At 39.6% G+C, this 22,862-nt stretch overlaps 1 protein-coding gene across 4 annotated transcripts in view; it reads right to left on the bottom strand.

The window, feature by feature from the left end:
• PGAP1 (post-GPI attachment to proteins inositol deacylase 1) overlaps nucleotides 1–22,862 on the bottom strand; it is a 734,955-nt gene that overhangs the window by 24,596 nt on the left and 687,497 nt on the right. For all 4 annotated transcript variants that reach the window (XM_075830035.1, XM_075830037.1, XM_075830034.1 and 1 more), the window contains one exon: nucleotides 8,433–8,537. In XM_075830035.1, the coding sequence (XP_075686150.1) occupies nucleotides 8,433–8,537 (105 nt within the window). The remainder of the gene's footprint in view (nucleotides 1–8,432; nucleotides 8,538–22,862) is intronic.

Raw genomic sequence — 22,862 nt, 5'->3', positions numbered from 1 at the left:
TGGCAAGGGTTTAATCTTAAAACATTACCCTTGCATGCTCTTAAAAATCCATAGGTCTTCCTTAGAGTGGGTTTCTCTGCAGATGCTAAAGAGCAATGTGTGTGGTACATATGTGTATAAGTGTTGGGGACCTATCAGCTCAGAACTTGGTAGGTGGTGACAACAAGTTGAATATGGACTGTGGTTGTCTGGACTGTGTTGGGGGTTGGGGTGTGATGTATGCTCAGTTTGCCAGCCTAAGTGGAGGATGAATGCAAGACTGAGTGAGTGAGTGAACATAGATTAACTCCTTAAAATCGCACCCGCATCACGTGCTGTTAAAGGGTTATTCCCAAGTTGAGTAAAAAAAAGTTTGTTTAGGCATTCTAAGAGGAAATTAAAGAAAAAATAATTTGCTGTTAAAATTTTTGAAAAATTAATTCCCTAACTACCTTTTTCTAAAACTTGATAACTCAGCTAGTGCTGGTTATCTTTTATAAACAGGGGCGTGAAAGGCTCAATGTCAATCAAGCCGCTCTGTAGTGTGCGTGCTCCCGACGTTGCTAGCTAATGTAGTTCTAGCAGCATTGGGAGAATGTTTGTATGAACCAGGCATGGTAAGCCTGGTTGAAACTAACACACCGTGAATTGCAACACCACGGCACCCTTCACACATATACACACACACACACACACACACACACACACAAACACATAAACACACACACACGTTACATGCTGTACCTTGAGAAGACCGCTGACTTCATCTCACCACTGGTGGCCGGCCCGGCATCTAATGCGCATGTGCTAGAAATGACATCCTCTCCTAAGGACGGAGAGGATATCATTGCGCATGCGCGGCCACCGCTAAAGGTAAATAGTGGTGGCTGGATCCCTAGACAACGAGCTACAAATAAAGGGGGACAGACGGCGAGAAGAAGAAAGAATATCCCGAAAACGACATCGCTGGGATAGAGAAAGGTAATTACAAAAATGTATATCTTTAGAAGGGTAAGCTTAATAGATAGATTTTTGTAGATGGGCATAACCCTTTAATGACACAGTATTAATTTGACAGGCACATAATTAATTTTAATTACTGAAAAAAGAAAAAAAAGTTATCCAGCCAATTTGCAAATTGCCCTTGATTTTGAATGGTACCTTTTCACACACACACACACACACACACACACACACACACACACACATTCTACATATACTTTCATAACTCCGGGACTATGTTTCTCTCCTGTTAAGGCTGGGTTCACACGACCTATTTTCAGGCGTAAACGAGGCGTATTATGCCTCGATTTACGCCTGAAAATAGGGCTACAATACGTCGGCAAACATCTGCCCATTCATTTGAATGGGTTTGCCGACGTACTGTGCAGACGACCTGTAATTTACGCGTCGTCGTTTGACAGCTGTCAAACGACGACGCGTAAATTGACTGCCTCGGCAAAGAAGTGCAGGGCACTTCTTTGTAACGTAATTTGAGCCGTTCTTCATTGAACTCAATGAAGAGCAGCTCAAGATTTACGAGCGTCACAGACGCCTCGCATAATACGAGGAGGAGCATTTACGTGTGAAACGAGGCAGCTGTTTTCTCTTGAAAATAGTCTGCCTTTTCACACGTAAATGCCTGCTATCGTGTGCACATACCCTAAGAGTTTGACCCATGAACCACTAGGCCAATTTCAAAGACCATCACCAAACCAAATTAGATTTTTTTCTAGACTTTATATCTTTAAGGAGTCATTCACACAGCTACATGAAAGGTCTGTGTAACAGCAGTATGTTTGATCAAAAAAGATAATTACTGAGCAAACTCCAAAAGATGGGCCAATGCACATCGTCCTCCAGACTGAGCAATTATAGTGAGCTGAATTAAAGGACAATCATCTATTTAATACTCAATGTTCTTCTTCCTTAGTACCTTAACGTCCATTCAACAAACTCTTCTTTTTTCTGGGACCCTCACCAGTCAAGTGCTAAGTGACATTTTCACAATGTGTCAAGTGTCTACTTTCAATAAACATATGGGCATGATAAAAAAATGTTTTTTAATTTTAGAATTCAGGTTTTATTTGCATGGCAAAGAGTCGGTTAACAGTCTGTACATTTAAAAAGAGCCAAGGGTGTAAAACAGACGTTGCAGGTGAACTTACACAGTTTAATAAAAAAGAGCCTCACATTTCTAAGAATAGTACACATAGCAGTAATGCTAAATAATGTATGTATACAGCATATAATTTGGTGGGTTTAGCACTCGCAGAGTGCTGTGGCAATGTTATTTTTTGTTTTGTAAGGCTGTAAAACATGGCTTGATTAAGTTGTTTACATTGTGAGGGTCAGATAGAAGTCTGAGGTGTGCAACCCTTGTTCCCACAAGGAAGCAGAAGAGACTCTAAAGAATTGTGTTTAGGTCTGTTGTTTTCTCCAATTTATTTTGCAACTGTTTTGCAAGTTTTTGTATGTTATTTTAGGCTTCGTTCACATCTGCGTCAGGGCTCCGTTCCGATGTTCCGTCTGAACGGAACCCTGACTGACACAAACGGAAACCATAGGTTTCTGATTCCATCACCATTGTGACGGATCCGGTGCCAATGGTTTCCGTTTGTCTCCGTTGTGCAAGGGTTCTGTCATTTTGACAAATCAATAGCGACTACGAAATTGATTCAGTTTAAACGACAGAACCCTTGCACAACAGAGACTAACGGAAACCATTGGCACTGTATCCGGCACCATTGAAATCAATAGTGATGGAAACGGAAACCTATGGTTTCCGTGTGTGTCAGCCAGGGTCCGGTTCCGAAGGAAAATCCTAACGGAAAGTCAGAACGGGACCCTGGCGTAGATGTGAATGAAGCCTTATTTTGTCCTTTTTAATACTTTTTGCAAGCACTGTACTTCTTGTATTTAACCCCTTGCGGACATTTGACATAGGGTTCCGAATAGCCGACAAGAGGAATTATAAAGCGGGCCCACGGGCTGAGCCCCCTCCAAAATCAGCAGGTGTCGGCTGTATGTTACAGCCAACACTTCATTGCAACTGGCTGGATCAGGGATAACTATGATGCCGCTTATTTTACCCCTTAGGTGCAGTGGTCAATAGTGACAGCGGCATCTAAGCCCATAGAAAAAGGAGGCCCCCTCCAATAGCCTATCCCGCCTGCAATACGGTCACGGAGTGCCGATGGTTGTCATGGCAACCTGGGGGCCTAATGAAGGCCCCCCCAGGTATGCCATCTTTCTGCTCCAATTAAGCCCGGCTAGGGGCAGGTCTTAATTAAAACTCAAAAATAAAACAAAATATACTGCAATACATGAGATACAATGATCGCTGGTTCAAGGCCCCTAGGGTGACTAGTAAAAAAATAGTTAATAAGGTGTTTTTTTTATATATATATATATACAAAAAAAATAAAAAAGTGAAAAAAACAACCTTTTCCCATTTTCCCCGGGAAGCAATGTAATAAAAATAGGTCCAGAATTATTTGGACAGTGACACAAGTTTTGGCATTTTAGCTGTTCACCAAAACATATTGAATATACAATTATATAATCAATATGGGCTTAAAGTGCAGACTCTGAGCTTTAATTTGAGGGTATTCACATCCTAATTTGAGGAAGAGTTTAGAGATTACAGCTCTTTAATATGTAGCTGCCTCTTTTTCAAGGGACCAAAAGTAATTGAACAATTATCTCAAAAGCTATTTAGTAGGCTGCATGGGGTATTCCCTCATTAATCCATCATCAATTAAGCAGGTAAAATTTCTGGAGTTGATTCCAGGTGTGGCATTTGCATTTGGAAGCGGTTGCTGTGAACCCACAACATGAGGTCAAAGGAGCTCTCAATGCAAGTGAAACAGACCATTGTTAGGCTGAAAAACATGAAGAAATCCATCAGAGAGATAGCACAAATGTTATACAAAAAAACAAAAAGAAGACCCAGGTGTCTGGTGGGCTTAAGTACATATGAAAAAAACACATCAATATCGCCAAAGGCAAAATGTTAGGTCTTGTTTCCCAGACACCTATTGAATGCTTACTAGTATAACAGCGTACAGCTTTATTAGGATAACTATAAGCATACAAATAGAAATTAAAACCACAATGTGAAATGAAAAGTCTCCATATAGTGATACTATTGATTTTCAAGTCAGTTCCGTCTGAGTGCAGTAAAACCACCCTCTCAGATGGCCACACTGCCTACGTGAGATGCTTAAGATTTGCGTCTGGAGCCCGCTGGAGTAGGGACTTATATTTGTCAGAACACATTGAATTTAAAATAGAAAAAGCCCCCCGACATGTTTCACCACCGCAGTGGCGTCCTCAGGGGAAAATTGGGGCTGAGGACGCTACTGCGGTGGTGAAACATGTCGGGGGGGCTTTTTCAATTTTAAATTCAATGTGTTCTGACAAATATAAGCACAAATGTTAGGAGTGGGAAAATCAACAGTTTGGTACATTCTTGAAAAAATAAAATAAAAATTGCACCGTTGATCTCGTTAACTCCAAAAGGCCTGGACGTCCACAGAAGACAACAGTGGTGAATGATCACAGAATCCTTTCCATGGTGAAGAAAAACCCCTTCACAACATCTACCCAAGTGAAGAACACTCTCCTGGAAGTAGGAGTATCAGTATCTAAGTCTACCATAAAGGGAAGACTTCAAGAGAGCAAATACAGAGGGTTCACCACAAGATGCAAACCATTAATCAGCCTCAAAAATAGGAAGGCCAGATTAGACTTTGCCAAACAACATCTAAAGAAGCCAGCCCAGTTCTGGAAACGCATTCTTTGGACAGATGAAACTAAAATCAACCTGTACCAGAATGATGGGAGGAAGAAAGTATGGACAAGGTTTGGAACGGCTCATGATCCAAAGCACACCCCATCCTCTGTAAAACATGGTAGAGACAGTGTGATGGCATGGGCATGCATGGCTGCCAAAGGCACTGGGTCACTAGTGTTTATTGATGATGTGACTGAAGACAGAAGCAGCCGGATGAATTCTGAAGTGTTCAGGGATATACTTTCTGCTCAGATTCAACCAAATACAGTAAGGTTGATTGGACGTTGCTTCACAGTACAGATAGACAATGACCCAAAACATACTGTGAAAGCCACTCAGGAGTTTTTGAAGGCAAAGAAGTGGAATATTCTGCAATGGCCAAGTCAATCACCAGATCTCAAGCCGATCGAGCATGCATTTCACTTGCTTAAGACAAAATTCAAGGCAGAAAGACCCACACATAAGCAACAACTGAAGACAGCAGCAGTAAAGGCCTGGCAAAGCATCACAAAGGAGGAAACCCAGCGTTTGGTGATGTCCATGGGTTCCAGACTTCAGTCAGTCATTGCCTGAAACGTTTTCTCTACAAAGTATTAAAAAAAACATTTTATTTATGGTAATGTTACTTTGTCCAATTACTTTTGAGCCCCTGAAATGAGGAGACTGTGTAGAAAAATGGTTGCAATTCCTAAACATTTCACAGGATATTTTTGTTTAACCCCTTAAATTAAACCTGAAAGTCTACGCTTCAATTGCATCTCAGTTGTTTCATTTCAAATTCACTGTGGTGGCATGCAGAGCCCAAATCATGAAGATTGTGTCACAGTCCAAATAATTCTGGACCTAACTGTATATATATATAATTAGTATCGCCATATCCATAAAAGTTTGAACCATTACCATATATCATGATTAACCCGCACGGTAATATCATGATTAACCCGCACGGTAATATCATGATATCATGATTAACCCGCACGGTAAATGCTGTAAAAAAAAAAAAAATATGACAAATTCCAGAATTGCTGTTTTTTAGTTACCTTGTCCACAACAAAAGTGGAATAAAAAGTGGTCAAAAAGTATCTTGTACCCCAAAATAATACCAATAACAACTACAGATCGCTCTAAAAAAAACAAGCCCTTACACAGCTCAATCGATGGAAAATAAAAAAAGTTTGAATCTCAGAATATGGCGACACAAAACAAGTTTTTTCTTTGTAAAACCCCCTTAATGACTGGGCCTGAAAAGGTCTTAATGACCAGATAAATTTTTCAGTTTTTACCTCTCTGCATTTCAGCAGCCATAACTTTTTTATTTTGGCCGTGGCCATATGAGGCCTTGTTTTATGCGAGAGAAATTGAATTATTTTTTTCATAGTTTGGAGGTAGAAAAAAATAATTTTTACGGCGTGAATATAAGAAAAAGCGTTTCTCTGCATCATTTTTTCATGTTTATTTTTTATCCAGTTCACATTAACTAACCCGTTAAATTAATTATTCAGGTTATTACGGTCGTTTAGATACTGAATATGTGTAGGTTTTTTTGTTTTTATTTAGTGTAGAGGCAATAAAATATATTTTATGCAAAATAATGACTTTTTTTGGGGACTTTATTTTTTGTTTCTTTTTTCCTAATCCCATTAGGGAATAGCTTTATTTCAAACTTTATTTTTTACTTATAATGTATTAGCATTTTTTGTATGCTAATACATTATACTGTGTCACTATGACACAGGCTGCTGTTAGGGCAGCACATAGTGTGCCTGAACAACAGGCTTACTGAACAGACAGCCCTGGTGTCCTTTGTAGGTCCCCAGGGCTGACTGCATAGGGATTCCCTGGTGTTTTATCACGTCACCGGGTTTTCGATGACGAGATCAAAGAGATCAAAGCGGGGAGTTCCCTTTGATCGCCGCTGTCATGGACTGCGGTGATCAAAGGGTTAAATAGCTGGGGTCCGAATGTTTTCTGACCCCGGATGTATTCAGCAGGCTTCTCTAAGATCAGGATACAGCTCCTGCTTAGAGGATGAATGCTCACAGGAGCGCTCATCAGCCTCTTATACAGCAACGCCAAAATACGTGCACCGCCTGCTGTCAAAAGACGGTGGGCGGTCGTTAAGGTGTTAAGTTGTAACAGAGGAAAAATATATACATTTGGTATCTCCATAATGGTTTCGAGCCACAGAATAAAGTTAACACATTGTTTTTACCGCACGGTGAACGCCGTAAAAAGAAAACCCAAAAAACAATGGAGGAATCACTGTTTTTATCCATTCCACCCTACAAAGGATTATTTTCTAGTTTCCCAGTACATTAGATGGTACAATGAAAAAATACAACTCGTCCCGTAGTACTTATACGCCTATACCAATCCAAAAATAAAAAAGTTCTGGCTCTTGGAAAGTGGGGAGAAAAAAACAAAAAATAAAAATGGCTGAGATGGCAAGGGTTTAATCTTAAAACATTACCCTTGCATGCTCTTAAAAATCCATAGGTCTTCCTTAGAGTGGGTTTCTCTGCAGATGCTAAAGAGCAATGTGTGTGGTACATATGTGTATAAGTGTTGGGGACCTATCAGCTCAGAACTTGGTAGGTGGTGACAACAAGTTGAATATGGACTGTGGTTGTCTGGACTGTGTTGGGGGTTGGGGTGTGATGTATGCTCAGTTTGCCAGCCTAAGTGGAGGATGAATGCAAGACTGAGTGAGTGAGTGAACATAGATTAACTCCTTAAAATCGCACCCGCATCACGTGCTGTTAAAGGGTTATTCCCAAGTTGAGTAAAAAAAAGTTTGTTTAGGCATTCTAAGCTGAAATTAAAGAAAAAATAATTTGCTGTTAAAATTTTTGAAAAATTAATTCCCTAACTACCTTTTTCTAAAACTTGATAACTCAGCTAGTGCTGGTTATCTTTTATAAACAGGGGCGTGAAAGGCTCAATGTCAATCAAGCCGCTCTGTAGTGTGCGTGCTCCCGACGTTGCTAGCTAATGTAGTTCTAGCAGCATTGGGAGAATGTTTGTATGAACCAGGCATGGTAAGCCTGGTTGAAACTAACACACCGTGAATTGCAACACCACGGCACCCTTCACACATATACACACACACACACACACACACACACACACACACACACAAACACATAAACACACACACACGTTACATGCTGTACCTTGAGAAGACCGCTGACTTCATCTCACCACTGGTGGCCGGCCCGGCATCTAATGCGCATGTGCTAGAAATGACATCCTCTCCTAAGGACGGAGAGGATATCATTGCGCATGCGCGGCCACCGCTAAAGGTAAATAGTGGTGGCTGGATCCCTAGACAACGAGCTACAAATAAAGGGGGACAGACGGCGAGAAGAAGAAAGAATATCCCGAAAACGACATCGCTGGGATAGAGAAAGGTAATTACAAAAATGTATATCTTTAGAAGGGTAAGCTTAATAGATAGATTTTTGTAGATGGGCATAACCCTTTAATGACACAGTATTAATTTGACAGGCACATAATTAATTTTAATTACTGAAAAAAGAAAAAAAAGTTATCCAGCCAATTTGCAAATTGCCCTTGATTTTGAATGGTACCTTTTCCCCAAATTAATTATTATAAATATGAAAAAACGTATTCTATTATACATCGAGGTACTCACCTGCTTTTTATTGATAATACAGTGGAGGTCATCAGAACTTCTACTGTAATGATGAGTATGATAGCCACAACTCTCACAGGATCTGGGTCCAATTGAATACTATTTCTATAAATTAAAGAAACGCAAACATTTTACAGAAATTATGACACAACTTTCCACCCTCCCTAAACTGGAATGAGAGACTGTATTCATGCCTGATAATTTTTTTCTTTTGATGTGATTAATTATAACCTAACCATAGAAACACCTACAAAAACACAGAGACCAAGAATGCACAGAATAGTTTGAAAGTGTCATTTTTGTTAATCTTATTACATTAAAATGAAAAAAAAGAAGAAAAAAAAAAGCTGGGAAAAGTCATCTAAACTGAAATCACCTACCTTTTTACCTACATTTAAAAGGTATAATCGAGTCAAAAATTACTTTAAGGCACATCAAAGACACTGTACCTGTAAAAAATGTTTTAGTTCATATGAGTACATAGCCTTTAACCCCTTTCCGCTGCAGCTCATTTTAACTAACCTGACAGATCTTCATTTTTCAAATCTGACGTGTCAACTTTATGTGGTAATAACTTTGTAGTGTTTTTACTTATCCAAGCAATTCTGAGATTGTTTTGTCAGGACATATTGTATTTTATGTTAGTAGTAAAATTTGGTCGATACATTTGTGTTTTTTTTTGTAAAAAAACACCAAAATGTAGAGAAAATTTGGAAACATTAGCATTTTTCTAAATATTAAAGTATCTGCTTGTAAGACAGACCATAATACCACACAAAATAGTTACTAGTTAGCATTTACAATATGTCTACTTTATCTTAGAATCATTTATTTGAACGTCCCTTTTTTTTTTCTAGGACGCTACAAGTCTTATAAGTTTAGCAGCAATTTTTAATATTTTCAAGAACATCTCCAAAACCTAATTTTTTTAGGGACCAATTCAGTTCTGAAGTGACATTGAGGGCTCTATATGTCAGAACCCCCTATAAGTCACCCCTTTTTAAAAACTGCACCCATAAAAATATTCAAAACACAGTTTTAGAAGTTTCCCAACCTTTTAGGCGTTTGAAAGGAATGAAAGCAAAATAAGTGAAATTTGAAAATTAACGTTTTTTTGCAGATATTTTAATATAATCCTTTTTTACCTGTAACACAGCAAGTGTTAATAGAGAAATGCAACTCAATATTAGTTAAGCTGATTCTGCAGTTTTAAGAAGTATCCCATATGTGGCCCTAGTGTGCTACTTGACTGCAACACAGCCCTCCAAAATGAAGGAGCACAGCCTCCTTTTAATTAGGATGTTTTATGGGATCCATTATAGGTTTTCTGAGATTTTGAGGTGGCAAAACATAAGACACACCCATAAAAGGCCCCTTTTTGGAAGGAACTCATTAAGGGGTGCAGTGAGCATGACCCCCACAGGTGTTTAATAGATTTTATTAGAAATGGGCTGTCGAAAAATTGAATTTGTGGTTTTATCTAAACCATTTTAATTTTCCACCAGGAATAAAGGAGAATAAGCCTACAACATTTGTAAAGCAATGTCACATGGGTACGTAAATAACTCACATGTAGTCATAAACTGCTGTTTGGACACACGGCAGGGCTCAGAAGAGAAGAAGCGCCATTTGGGTTTTGAGCGCAAATTTTAAAGGATTAGGTTTCTGGGTGCGATGTCACATTTGCAGAGCCCCCGAGTTACCACTACAATGGAAACCCCTGAAAAGTGACTATATTTGGGAAAGTACACCCCTTGAGAAAACTATCTAGGGGTATAGTGAGCATTTGACCCAACAGGTATTTTGCTGAATTGATTAGCATTAGACAGTGAAAATGAATAATATTTTTTTTTCACAAGAAATAAAGAGAAAAAGAACCCCAACATTTGCAAAGCAATTTTTCCTGAGTAGAGTATTACCTCATATGTAGTCATAAACTGCTGTATGGGCACACGGCAGGGCTCAGAAGGGAAGGAGCACCATTTGGCTTTTGGAATGCAAATTTTGCTAGATTGATTTCTGGGAGCTATGTCACATTTGCAGAGCTCTTTAGGTACCAATACAGTGGAAACCCTTGAGAAATTACTCCATTTGGGAAATGACACATCTGGAAGTAATCATCTAGGGATATAGTGACCCCACAGGTTTTGTTTTTTTTTGCTAAATTGCACTGTGAAAAAGAACATTTTTTTTCCCAAAGAGATATAGTTTTAGCTCAAAATCTTTTATTTTCACGAGGAATAAAAGAGTAAAAGCCACACAATTTTGTAAAGCAATGTCTCCAGATTATGGCAATACCCGAATATGCGGTCATGAACACACACAGAAGGGCTAAGAAGGGAAGGCGTGCCATTTGGCTTTTGGAGCTTAGATTTTGCTGTAATGGTATGTGCAGGTCACATTTGCAAAACCCCTAACGTACCAAAACAAAAGTGACCCCATTTTATAAACTACACCTAAAGGCATTCATCTAGGGGTGTAGTGAGTATGTTGACCCCACAAGTGTAAATTAGTGTGCAGTTGATGTTGCAGAGTGGAAGTGTCCATTTTTCAATAGATGTGCCATTTTAGTGCCCAATATGCTGTGACCAGCTTGTGCCACCATTAAAAGACAGCTCTCTAACTATTATACAGTGTTTCCTGGTTTTAGAAACACTATATGTGGCACTAATCTTTTGCCCGGACATACGACAGGGTATAGGAGTAAATGAGCACCATACGCATTTGATGCTTAATTTAGCGATTTGCACAGTATTCGTTCACAATTGCAGGGCTCTGATGTGCAATAGCAAAAGTAACCTCTGAGAAGTGACCCCATTTTGGAAACTACACCCCTGAAGGCAGTTATCAAGTGGTGAATGAGCCTTTAGACTCCACAGGTGTTTTTCTTTAGAAATTATTGCACAACGGATGATGCAAAGTGAAAAGTGCAATATTTCCACTAATCTGCCATTCAGTGCGCAATATGTTGTGCCCAGTTTGTGCCATTGAAGACACATATCACATAAATTGTTATTGCATGTTCTCCCAGATACGGCAATGCCATATATATGGATAAATGGCTGTTTGGGCACACAGTATGGCTTAGAAGGGTTGGAGCAGCATTTGGCTTTAGGATCTCGGATTTTGCTTGGTAGTAGTTTTGTTTGGTGTTTTACTGGTATTCCAGTTTATAATGTGGGGGCATATGTAATCTGGGCTTAGTACATCAGGGCATAATATGGTGGTATAATGGGGTAAATAATAAAATTAATAATTCATAGATGTGTGGTACGCTTTGAAGCAATCTTTATGCACAGGCCAGTGTTTACTCACACTCTACACCTTATTTGGGACCTTCCTTTCTTTGTAGTTTGGGAAACCTTGCTGGGAAAGAGTTGCCATGGTATAATACGGGTGCCCTTGTTTCCATAAAATGTGCTTGGGATCTCCCATTCCTTGATCCCAAAATATTAGGTCCTTGAAAACCACTTCTTAAAACTGAAGGATTGTTCACATCTGCCTTGCATATCAGGATATTATTTCACCCTCACCTTACTAGAGCTATAACATTATGTTGTTCCATCCACGCAGCTGTATGAGGGATTTTATTTGCAAGACAAGCTGTCGTTTTTATTGCTACCATTTTCGGGACGTGCCATTTTGATCACTTTTTATTCCATTTTTTGGGACGTAAGGTGATTCTGGCACTGTTCTCTATAAAAAAAAATTATGGTGTACACTGTACAATATAAATGACATGTTAACTTTATTTGGCGGGTCTGTACGATTACGGCTATATCAAGTTTTTGTTCTTTTACTACAGGAAGGAATGTTTCCCTCTGGCATGCACATCAGGATGTTTTTTTATCCACGCTTTACTAGAGCCATAACTTTTTTATTTTTTGGTCGATGGAGCTGTTTGAGGGCTTGTACTTTGTGACACAAGTTTTAGATTTTATTAATACCATTTTGGGACACATGCAACTTTTTGATCATTTTTATTTAATTTTTTGGAAGAGGAGATGACAAAAAACAACAATTCAAGAATAGTTTTTTATTATTTTTTTCTGGCATTTGACGTGTGTCATAAATTACATGTTAACTTTATTCTGCGGGTCAATAAGATTACAGCGAAACCCAATTTTTTAAGGTTTTTTTTGTTACAGCTTTTGCACAATAAAATCACATTTTTAAAAAAATAACTTGCTATTTGTGGAGCGATAACTTTTTAAAAAATGTTTCCGTCGACAAAGCTATGTGAGGGCTTCTTTTTTGTGGGACAGGCAGTAATTTTAATTGGAGCCATTTGGGATAAATATGACTTTTGAGCACTTTTATTCAATGTTTTGGGAGGAGATGTGACCAAAAGACAGCAATTCTAGAATTGTTTTCCATTCAATTTTTTATATTTTTTCTTACGACATTCACCAAGTGGAATAAAGTACATGATAAAAGTAAGAAACATCTCTTTGGGATCTTTAAACTTCTTATTTCATTACCCAGTATGGTTCAAGGCTATAAGCATTATTGAACTATCCCTTGATTGTGCTGTCCCTAACCTACAGCCGGGTTTGTCCCAATGTGCGTTTCGCTGACGTCAATCAGCTTCTTCTAGAGGCATAGCCTTGAACCATACTTACCCCATTCCTCTTAATTACAGCGATCGCACAGCGGGGTAAATATATTAGACTAGCGAGATTAGCACGCCCACTCGCAGTGACCATACAGGGAGAGAGCGGTATACTAAACCTCTGCTCCTCCAATACAACAGCTGACTTGCTGTAATTTTTGCCTGACACGCCGGCTTTAGGACTCTGCTCTCCCTACCAATGAAAGGTAGAGCGAAACATATAACTGTTGTAATTGTTGTTGCTTCTCCAAAAGCTGGCTCACTGTGACTATTGCTTGAAACACAGGCAGACACTGATGAGTCAGCTCGGAAAACAAAACAATAGGAGAACTTTAACCCCTTCAGGACCAAGCTCATTTTGGCCTTCAGGACCAGACCCATTTTTTCAAATCTGACATATTTCACTTTATGTGGTAATAACTCCGGAACGCTTTTATCTATCAAAGCGATTCTGAGATTGTTTTCTCGTGACACATTGGACTTTATGATAGTGGAAACATGTGGTCGATAAATTCAATATTTACCAGTGAAAAACACCAAAATTTGGTGAAAAATTTCAAAAATTAGCATTTTTCTAAATGTAAATGTATCTGCTTGTAAGACAGGCAGTTATACCACACAAAATTGTTGCTAATTAACATCCCCCATATGTCTACTTTAGATTGGCATCGTTTTTTGAACATACTTTTATTTTTCTAGGACGTTACAAGGCTTAGAACTTTAGAAGCAATTTCTCACATTTTCAAGAAAATTTCAAAAGGCTATTTTTACAGGGGCCAGTTCAGTTGTGAAGCGGCTTTTAGGGCCTTATATATTAGAAACCGCCAAAAAGTCACCCCATTTTAAAATCTTCACCCCTCAAAGTATTCAAAACAGCATTTAGAAAGTTTCTTAACCCTTTAAACGTTTCACAGGAATTAAAGCAACGTAGAGGTGAAATTTTCAAATTTCATTTTTTTTTGCAGAAATTCATTTTTATTCTATTTTTTTTGTAACACAGAAGTTTTTACCAGAGAAACGCAACTCAATATTTATTGCCCAGATTCTGCAGTTTTTAGAAATATCCCACATGTGGCCCTAGTGTGGTAATGGACTGAAGCACCGGCCTCAGAAGCAAAGGAGCACCCAGTGGATTTTGGGCCTCCTTTTTATTAGAAAATATTTTAGGCACCATGTCAGGTTTCAAGGGCTCTTTCGGTGGCAAAACAGTGGAAATCCACCAAAAGTGACCCCATTTTGGAAACTACACCCCTTGAAGAAATTATCTAGGGGTATAGTGAGCATTTTGACCCCGCAGCTTTTTTGCAGAAATTATTGGAAGTAGGCTGTGAAAATAAAAATCGTCATTCTTTCAAAGATAATGTAGGTTTAGCTAATTTTTTCTAATTTCCACGAGGACTAAAGGAGAAAAAGCACCACAACATTTGTAAAGCAATTTCTTCCGAGTAAAACAATACCCCACATGTGGTTATAAACGGATGTTTGGACACACGGCGGAGCTTAGAAGGGAAAGAGCGCCATTTGGCTTTTGGAGCTCAAATTTAGCAGGAATGGTTTGCGGAGGCCATGTCGCATTTGCAAAGCCCCTGAGGTACCAAAACAGTGAAAACGCCAAAAAAGTGACTCCATTGAGAAAACGACACCCCTTGAGGAATCTATCTAGGGGTGTAGTGAGCATTTTGCCCCCACAGGTGTTTCATAGATTTTATTAGAATTGGGCAGTGAAAATAAAAAAAATCCTTTTTCTTCAATAAGACGTAGCTTTAGCTCCAAATTTTTAATTTTCTCAACAAATAAAGGAAAAAAAGAACCCCAACGCTTGTAAAGCAACTTCTCTGGAGTACGGCAATACCCCACACGTGGTCGTAAAATGCTGTTTGGGCACACGGCAGGCCTCAGAAGGGAAGGAGCGCCATTTGCTTTTGGTGTACAGATTTTGCTGCATTTGGTTTCTGGTCGCTATGTCGCATTTGCAAAGTCCCTGTGGGACCAAAACAGTGGATCCCCCCCAGAAGTGACCCCATTTTGGAAACAACACCCTCAAGGTATTCACCTAGGGGTGTAATGAGCATGTTAACCCCACAGGTGTTTTGCAGAAATTCGTGTGCACACGATGTGGGAGAATGAAAATGGGAATTTTTCCTTAGATACGCCAATATGTGGTGCCCAGCTTGTGCCACCATAACAAGACAGCTCTCAATTATTATGCGGTGTTTCCCTGTTTTAGAATCACCCTACATGTGGCCCTAATCTTTTGCCTGGACATTCGACAGGGCTCAGGAGTGAAAGAGTACCATGTAAAATTGAGGCCTAATTTGGCGACTTATAAAGTATTGGTTCACAATTGCAGAGGCTTTGATGTGAAATAATAAAAGAAACCCCTGAGAAGTGACCCCATTTTGGAAACTGCACCCCTCAAGGCATTTATTAAGAGGTGTAGTGAGCATTTTCACCCCACGTGTCTTTTCCATAAATGATTGCGCTGCGGAAGGTACAAATTAAAATGTTTCCCTAGATATGCCAATTCAGTGTCAAATATGTCATGCCCAGCTTGTGCCACTTTTTTTTTTATATACACCGTTCACCGTACGGCGATACCAAATTTATAGAACTTTTTTATAACTTTTTGCACAATAAAATTACTTTTGGAAAGAGAATGTATTTTTTCTGTTGCCAAGTTGTGAGAGCCATAACTTTTACATTTTTTCATCGATGGAGCTGTGTGAGGGCTTGTTTTTTTGCGAGACGAGGTATAGATTTTATCGGTACCATTTTTGGATACATGCGACTTTTTGATCACTTTTTATTTCAATTTTTGGAAGACAGTGACCAAAAAAACAGTAATTATGGCAGTGTTTTTGAGTTTTTTTTTACGGCGTTCACTGCGCTGGATAAATAACATAATATTTTTATAGTTCAGGTCGTTACGGTCGCTGCGATACCAAATATGTATGGCTTTATTATTTTTTTCAATAATAAATGACTTATAAGGGAAAAAGGGCGATTGTGTTTTGTGTTATTATTTGAAACTTTTATTGTATGTTTTCCAACTTTTATTTTTACACTTTTTTTTACACTTTTCTTTAGTCCCACTAGGGGACTTGAATGTCCAACTATTTGTTTGATGTTCTAATACATTGCACTACCTATGTAGTTCAATGTATTGGAACTGTCAGTTGTTCACTGACAGCAAGCCGATCAGGCTCCGCCTCTGGGCGGGGCCTAATCAGCTTACGTAATGGCAGACAGGAGTCCATTGTTAGGGCTCCTGTTGCCATAGTAGCAGTCGCCAGCCTTGCCATCGCATGGCAAGGCTGCCGATTTTCTACAAACCTCTAGGATGCAGCGGTTCCTGGCGATAGATCGGGGTGTCCGCTGTAACATACAGCGGACACCCACTGCTGATGACACCGGCTCAGCTTCTGAGCCGGCGCCATCTTGCCGATGTTACCGGAAGCCTCCTGGGCCCCGCGGACGACGGGGCATAGGAGGATTCCGTTACAGGCTGATCGGGAGGTAAGCATTAGCCCTCCGATCGCCTTTGCAGCCACCGGCAACCCAGCGATCACGTTGCTGGGGTGCCGGTGGCTATAAACTCCTCACATGCTGCGATCTCTATTGAATGCAGCATGTGAGGGGTTAATCGGTCGGATCGGAGGCTAGCTCCGGTCCTGGCCGATACCTTAGGGTGCCAGCTGTAACATACAGCTGTCACCCGGTGGTGATGTCGCTGGCTCAGCTCCTGAGCCAGCTTCATCTCCATGACGTACATTTACGTGAAAAGGCGGTAAGCCACTGATTTTAATGACGTTTATATACGTGATCCGGCGGGAAGGGGTTAAAGAGGCTCTGTCACCACATTATAAATGACGTATATGCCATGCGCATCACAGGAAAGACAGCGGGAGCTTAGGGAGTTAAATGCATGGCTGAAGTCTTGGTGTAGAGGAGAAGGATTTGGGTTCCTAGAGCACTGGGCTGACTTTTCATTGGGGTACAAACTGTATTCTGCAGATGATTTGCACCTAAATGGAAGGGGGTCCGCTGTGCTGGGGGAGAGAATTCTAGCTGGGGTGGCGGAGTATTTAAACTAGGGCTGAGGAGGGAGGTCAATGTAGAAAAAAAAGGGGTAGCCAGGTTAGAGAGGGGTCAGACTATATTGGTGGGGGGAGAAACAGAATGTGGGGAGAGGACTAGACAACAAGATAAGGAGATCCTTTCGTTACAAAACATCAGTGTAAATAAAAAGGACCGATTAATGTCAAATCACATTTCTGATAATAAAAGTGAAAAACTGACAGGCAAGTTAAAGTGTATGTTCACAAATGCCAGAAGTCTAGCAAGCAAAATGGGGGAGCTGGAGGCCTTGATACTGGAAGAAAATATAGATATAGTTGGTGTTGCTGAAACATGGCTGGACTCTTCACATGACTGGGCTGTAAATCTACAGGGTTTTACACTTTTTCGTAAAGACAGGACAAATAGGAAAGGTGGTGGTGTATGTCTGTATGTGAGAAGTGATATGAAGGCGAGTGTGAAAGAGACAATAGTGGGTCAAGACTGTGAGGAGGTTGAAACCTTGTGGGTGGAACTAGAAAGGGAGGTAAACACTGAAAAAATTACTTTTGGTGTAATCTATAGACCCCCCAATATAACTGAGGAGATGGAAGGTCAGATATATAAACAGATGGAGCGGGCTGCACAGGCGGGTACTGTAGTGATAATGGGAGATTTTAATTTCCGGGATATTAATTGGTGTCATGGTTCGGCTTCAACTGCAAAGGGGAGACATTTCCTCAACCTATTGCAGGAAAATTTTATGGGCCAGTTTGTGGAAGACCCGACTAGAGGTGAAGCTCTGTTGGATCTGGTCATTTCTAATAATGCAGATCTTGTTGGGAATGTCAATGTTCGTGAAAACCTCGGTAACAGTGATCATAATATAGTTACATTTTACCTATACTGTAAAAAACAAACGCAGGCTGGGAGGGCAAAAACATTTAATTTTAAGAAAGTCAATTTCCCCAGGATGAGGGCTGCAATTCAGGATATAGACTGGGAAGAACTAATGTCAAATAATGGAACAAATGATAAATGGGAGATTTTCAAATCTACTTTGAGTTATTATAGTGCAAAATTTATTCCTACAGGTAATAAGTATAAACGACTCAAATTAAACCCCACATGGCTTACACCTTCTGTGAAAGGGGCAATACATGACAAAAAAAGGGCATTTAAAAAATACAAATCTGAGGGTACAGCTGTAGCCTTTGTAAAATATAAAGAGCTTAATAAAATCTGTAAAAATGTAATAAAATTAGCAAAAATACAAAATGAAAGGCAGGTGGCCAAGGATAGTAAAACAAATCCTAAAAAATTCTTCAAGCATATAAATGCAAAAAAGCCAAGGTCTGAACATGTAGGACCCCTAGATAATGGTAATGGGGAGTTGATCACAGGGGATCAAGAGAAGGCAGAGTTACTAAATGGGTTCTTTAGCTCTGTATATACAACAGAAGAAAGAGCAGCTGATGTAGCCGGTGCCAGTGCTGTTAATATATCAGTTGATATACTGAATTGGATGAATGTAGAGATGGTCCAAGCTAAATTAAATAAAATAAATGTGCACAAGGCTCCGGGACCAGATGGGTTACACCCTAGAATTCTTAAAGAGCTTAGTTCAGTTATTTCTGTCCCCCTTTTCATAATATTCAGAGAATCTCTAGTGACTGGTATAGTGCCAAGGGACTGGCGCAGGGCAAATGTGGTGCCTATTTTCAAAAAGGGCTCTAGGTCTTCCCCGGGTAATTATAGACCAGTAAGCTTAACATCCATCGTGGGGAAAATGTTTGAGGGGCTATTGAGGGACTATATACAGGATTATGTGACAATAAATAGCATTATAAGTGACAGCCAGCACGGTTTTACTAAGGACAGAAGTTGTCAAACTAACCTAATCTGTTTTTATGAAGAGGTGAGCAGAAGTCTAGACAGAGGGGCCGCTGTGGATTTAGTGTTTTTGGACTTTGCAAAGGCATTTGACACTGTCCCCCATAGACGCCTAATGGGTAAATTAAGGACTATAGGTTTAGAAAATATAGTTTGTAATTGGATTGAGAATTGGCTCAAGGACCGTATCCAGAGGGTTGTGGTCAATGATTCCTTCTCTGAATGGTCCCCGGTTATAAGTGGTGTACCCCAGGGTTCAGTGCTGGGACCACTATTATTCAACTTATTTATTAATGATATAGAGGAAGGGATTAATAGCACTATTTCTATTTTTGCAGATGACACCAAGCTATGTAATATAGTTCAGACTATGGAAGATGTTCATGAATTACAGGCAGATTTAAACAAACTAAGTGTTTGGGCGTCCACTTGGCAAATGAAGTTTAATGTAGATAAATGTAAAGTTATGCATCTTGGTACCAACAACCTGCATGCATCATATGTCCTAGGGGGCGCTACACTGGCGGATTCACTTGTTGAGAAGGATCTGGGTGTACTTGTAAATCATAAACTCAATAACAGCATGCAGTGTCAATCAGCTGCTTCAAAGGCCAGCAGGATATTGTCGTGTATTAAAAGAGGCATGGACTCGCGGGACAGGGATGTAATAATGCCACTTTACAAAGCATTAGTGAGGCCTCATCTAGAATATGCAGTTCAGTTCTGGGCTCCAGTTCATAGAAAGGATGCCCTGGAGTTGGAAAAAATACAAAGAAGAGCAACGAAGCTAATAAGGGGCATGGAGAATTTAAGTTATGAGGAAAGATTGAAAGAATTAAACCTATTTAGCCTTGAAAAAAGACGACTAAGGGGGGACATGATTAACTTATATAAATATATTAATGGCACATACAAAAAATATGGTGAAATCCTGTTCCTTGTAAAACCCCCTCAAAAAACAAGGGGGCACTCCCTCCGTCTGGAGAAAAAAAGGTTCAAGCTGCAGAGGCGACAAGGCTTCTTTACAGTGAGAACTGTGAATTTATGGAATAGCCTACCGCAGGAGCTGGTCACAGCAGGGACAGTAGATGGCTTTAAAAAAGGGTTAGATAATTTCCTAGAACAAAAAAATATTAGCTCCTATGTGTAGAAATTTTTCCTTCCCTTTTCCCTTCCCTTGGTTGAACTTGATGGACATGTGTCTTTTTTCAGCCGTACTAACTATGTAACTATGTAACTATGTAACTATATTGTACATGATGTGACCGGCGCTGTAATGTAGATTACAGCAGTGATTTTTATTTAAAAAAATGATCATTTTTGACGGAGTTATGACCTATATTAGCTTTATGCTAACGAGTTTCTCAACGGACAACTGGGCGTGTTTTACTATATGACCAAGTGGGCGTTGTACAGAGGAGTGTATGACGCTGACCAATCAGCGTCATACACTTCTCCCCATTCATCTACACTGCATATAGCTATATCGCTATGTGCAGCCACATAAACACACTATAACGTTACTGCAGTGTCCTGACAATGAATATACATTCCCTCCAGCCAGGTCGTGATGTGTATTTATTCTCCTGACACTTCGCTAATACAATCCCGACACTACAGCACAGCAAGCATAATCTTGCGAGATTACGATGTAACCTGTCATTTCAAACGAGATTACGCTTGCCTTGCTGTAAATATCACAGAGACGCTACAGAAGTGACAGGATTCTGAATAAACATCACGTCCTGGCTGGAGGTAATGTATATTCATTTTCAGGACACTGCAGTAACGTTATAGTGTGTTTATGTGGCTGCAAATGTAAAAACCCACTTTTTCCCCTCCAAAAACGAAAAATGTTTTAAAAGGCTACACATAATTGGTATCACTGCGTCTGAAAAACCCGAACTATAAAACTATTAGGTTATTAAACACGTACGTTGAACGCTGTAAAAACAATGCTAGAATTGCTGTTTTCTGTTCATCCTGACTTCCAAAAATTGCAATAAAAAGCGATCAAAAAGTTGTATGTACTCCAAAATTATACTAGATACTATAATGGAGGGAAAAAAAGGTTATAGCTCTTAGAATATGGTGACACAAAAACAAATTGTAATGATGGGGGTAGGGAAACAGACAAGTGAGCCCTAATCTACCCGCCACTCAGTCCCTGCCTAATTGCAACGACCCGCCCTAGGCGACGGGGTACACCTGGGCGACGGTCCCTACACTCAATAAGTGCACGACAGACAAACAGACAAGGGAACACAGAACCTAAGGGAAACGGGGCAGTTGCCCACGGAAACACAGTGAGCAACAAGAGTAGTAAACGAGTCGAGTCAAACCAGGAGAGTACGAGGTGCCAAACGCAGAGCAGGAGAGTAGTGAACAAGCCGAGTCAAACCAGGAGAGCACGAGGTACAAAACGCAGAGCAGGAGAGTAGTCAGCAAGCCAGGGTCAATACGAAGCAGGGACAAATAGTACAAGAAGCTGCAGCAGGGCCAGGAAACCAACAGAGAAGAATCACAAGCAAGGAGGAACAGGAAAGGCAGGTATAAATAGACAGAGGGCGGGAGCTAGCTCCGTCTGGCCAGGCTGCGATAGGCTCTCCCACTCCTAAGCCTGCCATCCTGAGTGGTGGAAGATGGAGTCAGTCTCACAGACCTAGAAGCAGGTGCAGACTGATTACCTATGGGCGTTGATAAAGAAGCTGTGCCTGGCAGATCCTTTACACAAATACTTTTAAAAGAAAATGTTTATCTTAAGCAAAAGTAGTAAAATATAAAAAAATATATAAAATGTATTGCTGTAATTGTAATTACCTGCAGAATACAGTTATTATGTTATTTATACCACACGGTAAACTGCATTAATTTAAGATGCAAAAAAGTATGGTGAAACTTCTGTTTTTAATCCATTATCCCCCCCAAAAAAATGTATAAAAAAAATTATAAGTACCATAAAATGGTGCAATTAAAAAATACAACTAGACCCGCAAAAAACAAGCACTCTACTGAGAAATAAAAAAGGTATGGCGTTTGAGATGCGACGATTAAAAAACTCGCTCCGTCGTTAAGGCCCAATATAAGCTGGTTACTAAAGAGTTAAACCCCTTTTTAAATGGTTTAACCCCTTAAGGACGCAGCCTAGTTTTGGCCTTAAGGCTCAGAGCCCATTTTTCAAATCTGACATATTTCACTTTATGTGGTAATAACATCGGAATGCTTAAACCTACCCAAGTGATTCTGGGATTGTTTTCTCGTGACACATTGGGCTTCATGTTCGTGGTAAAATTTGGTCGATATATTCAGTGTTTATTGATGAAAAATTGCAAAATGTAGAGAAAATTTTGAAAAAATTGCATTTTTCAAAATTTAAATGCATCTGCTTGTAAAACAGACGGTTATACCACCCAAAATAGTTACTAGTTCACATTTCCCATATGTCTACTTTAGATTGGCATCGTTTTTTGAACATTCTTTTATTTTTCTTGGACGTTACAAGGCTTAGATCATAAACAGCAATTTCTCATATTTTTAAGAAAATTTCAAAAGCCTTTTTTTTAAGGTACCTCTTGAGTTCTGAAGTGGCTTTGAGGGGCCTATGTATTAGAAACCCTGATAAAACACCCCATTTTAAAAACTAGACCCCTCAAAGTATTCAAAACAGCATTTAGAAAGTTTTTTTTAACCCTTCAGGCATTTCACAGGAATTAAAGCAAAGTGGAGGTGAAATTTGCAAATTTCATTTTTCTTGCTGAATTTCAATTTTATTCATTTTTTTTTCTGTAACACAGAAGGTTTTACCAGAGAAACACTATTAAATATGTATTGTCCAGATTCTGCAGTTTTTAGAAATGTCCCACATGTGG

Source organism: Rhinoderma darwinii, chromosome 6 (assembly GCF_050947455.1).
Source record: "Rhinoderma darwinii isolate aRhiDar2 chromosome 6, aRhiDar2.hap1, whole genome shotgun sequence".
Taxonomy (NCBI): Eukaryota; Metazoa; Chordata; class Amphibia; order Anura; family Rhinodermatidae; genus Rhinoderma; species Rhinoderma darwinii.
The sequence above is the reverse complement of the archived record's forward strand: the minus strand, read 5'-3'. Positions and strand labels throughout refer to the sequence as shown.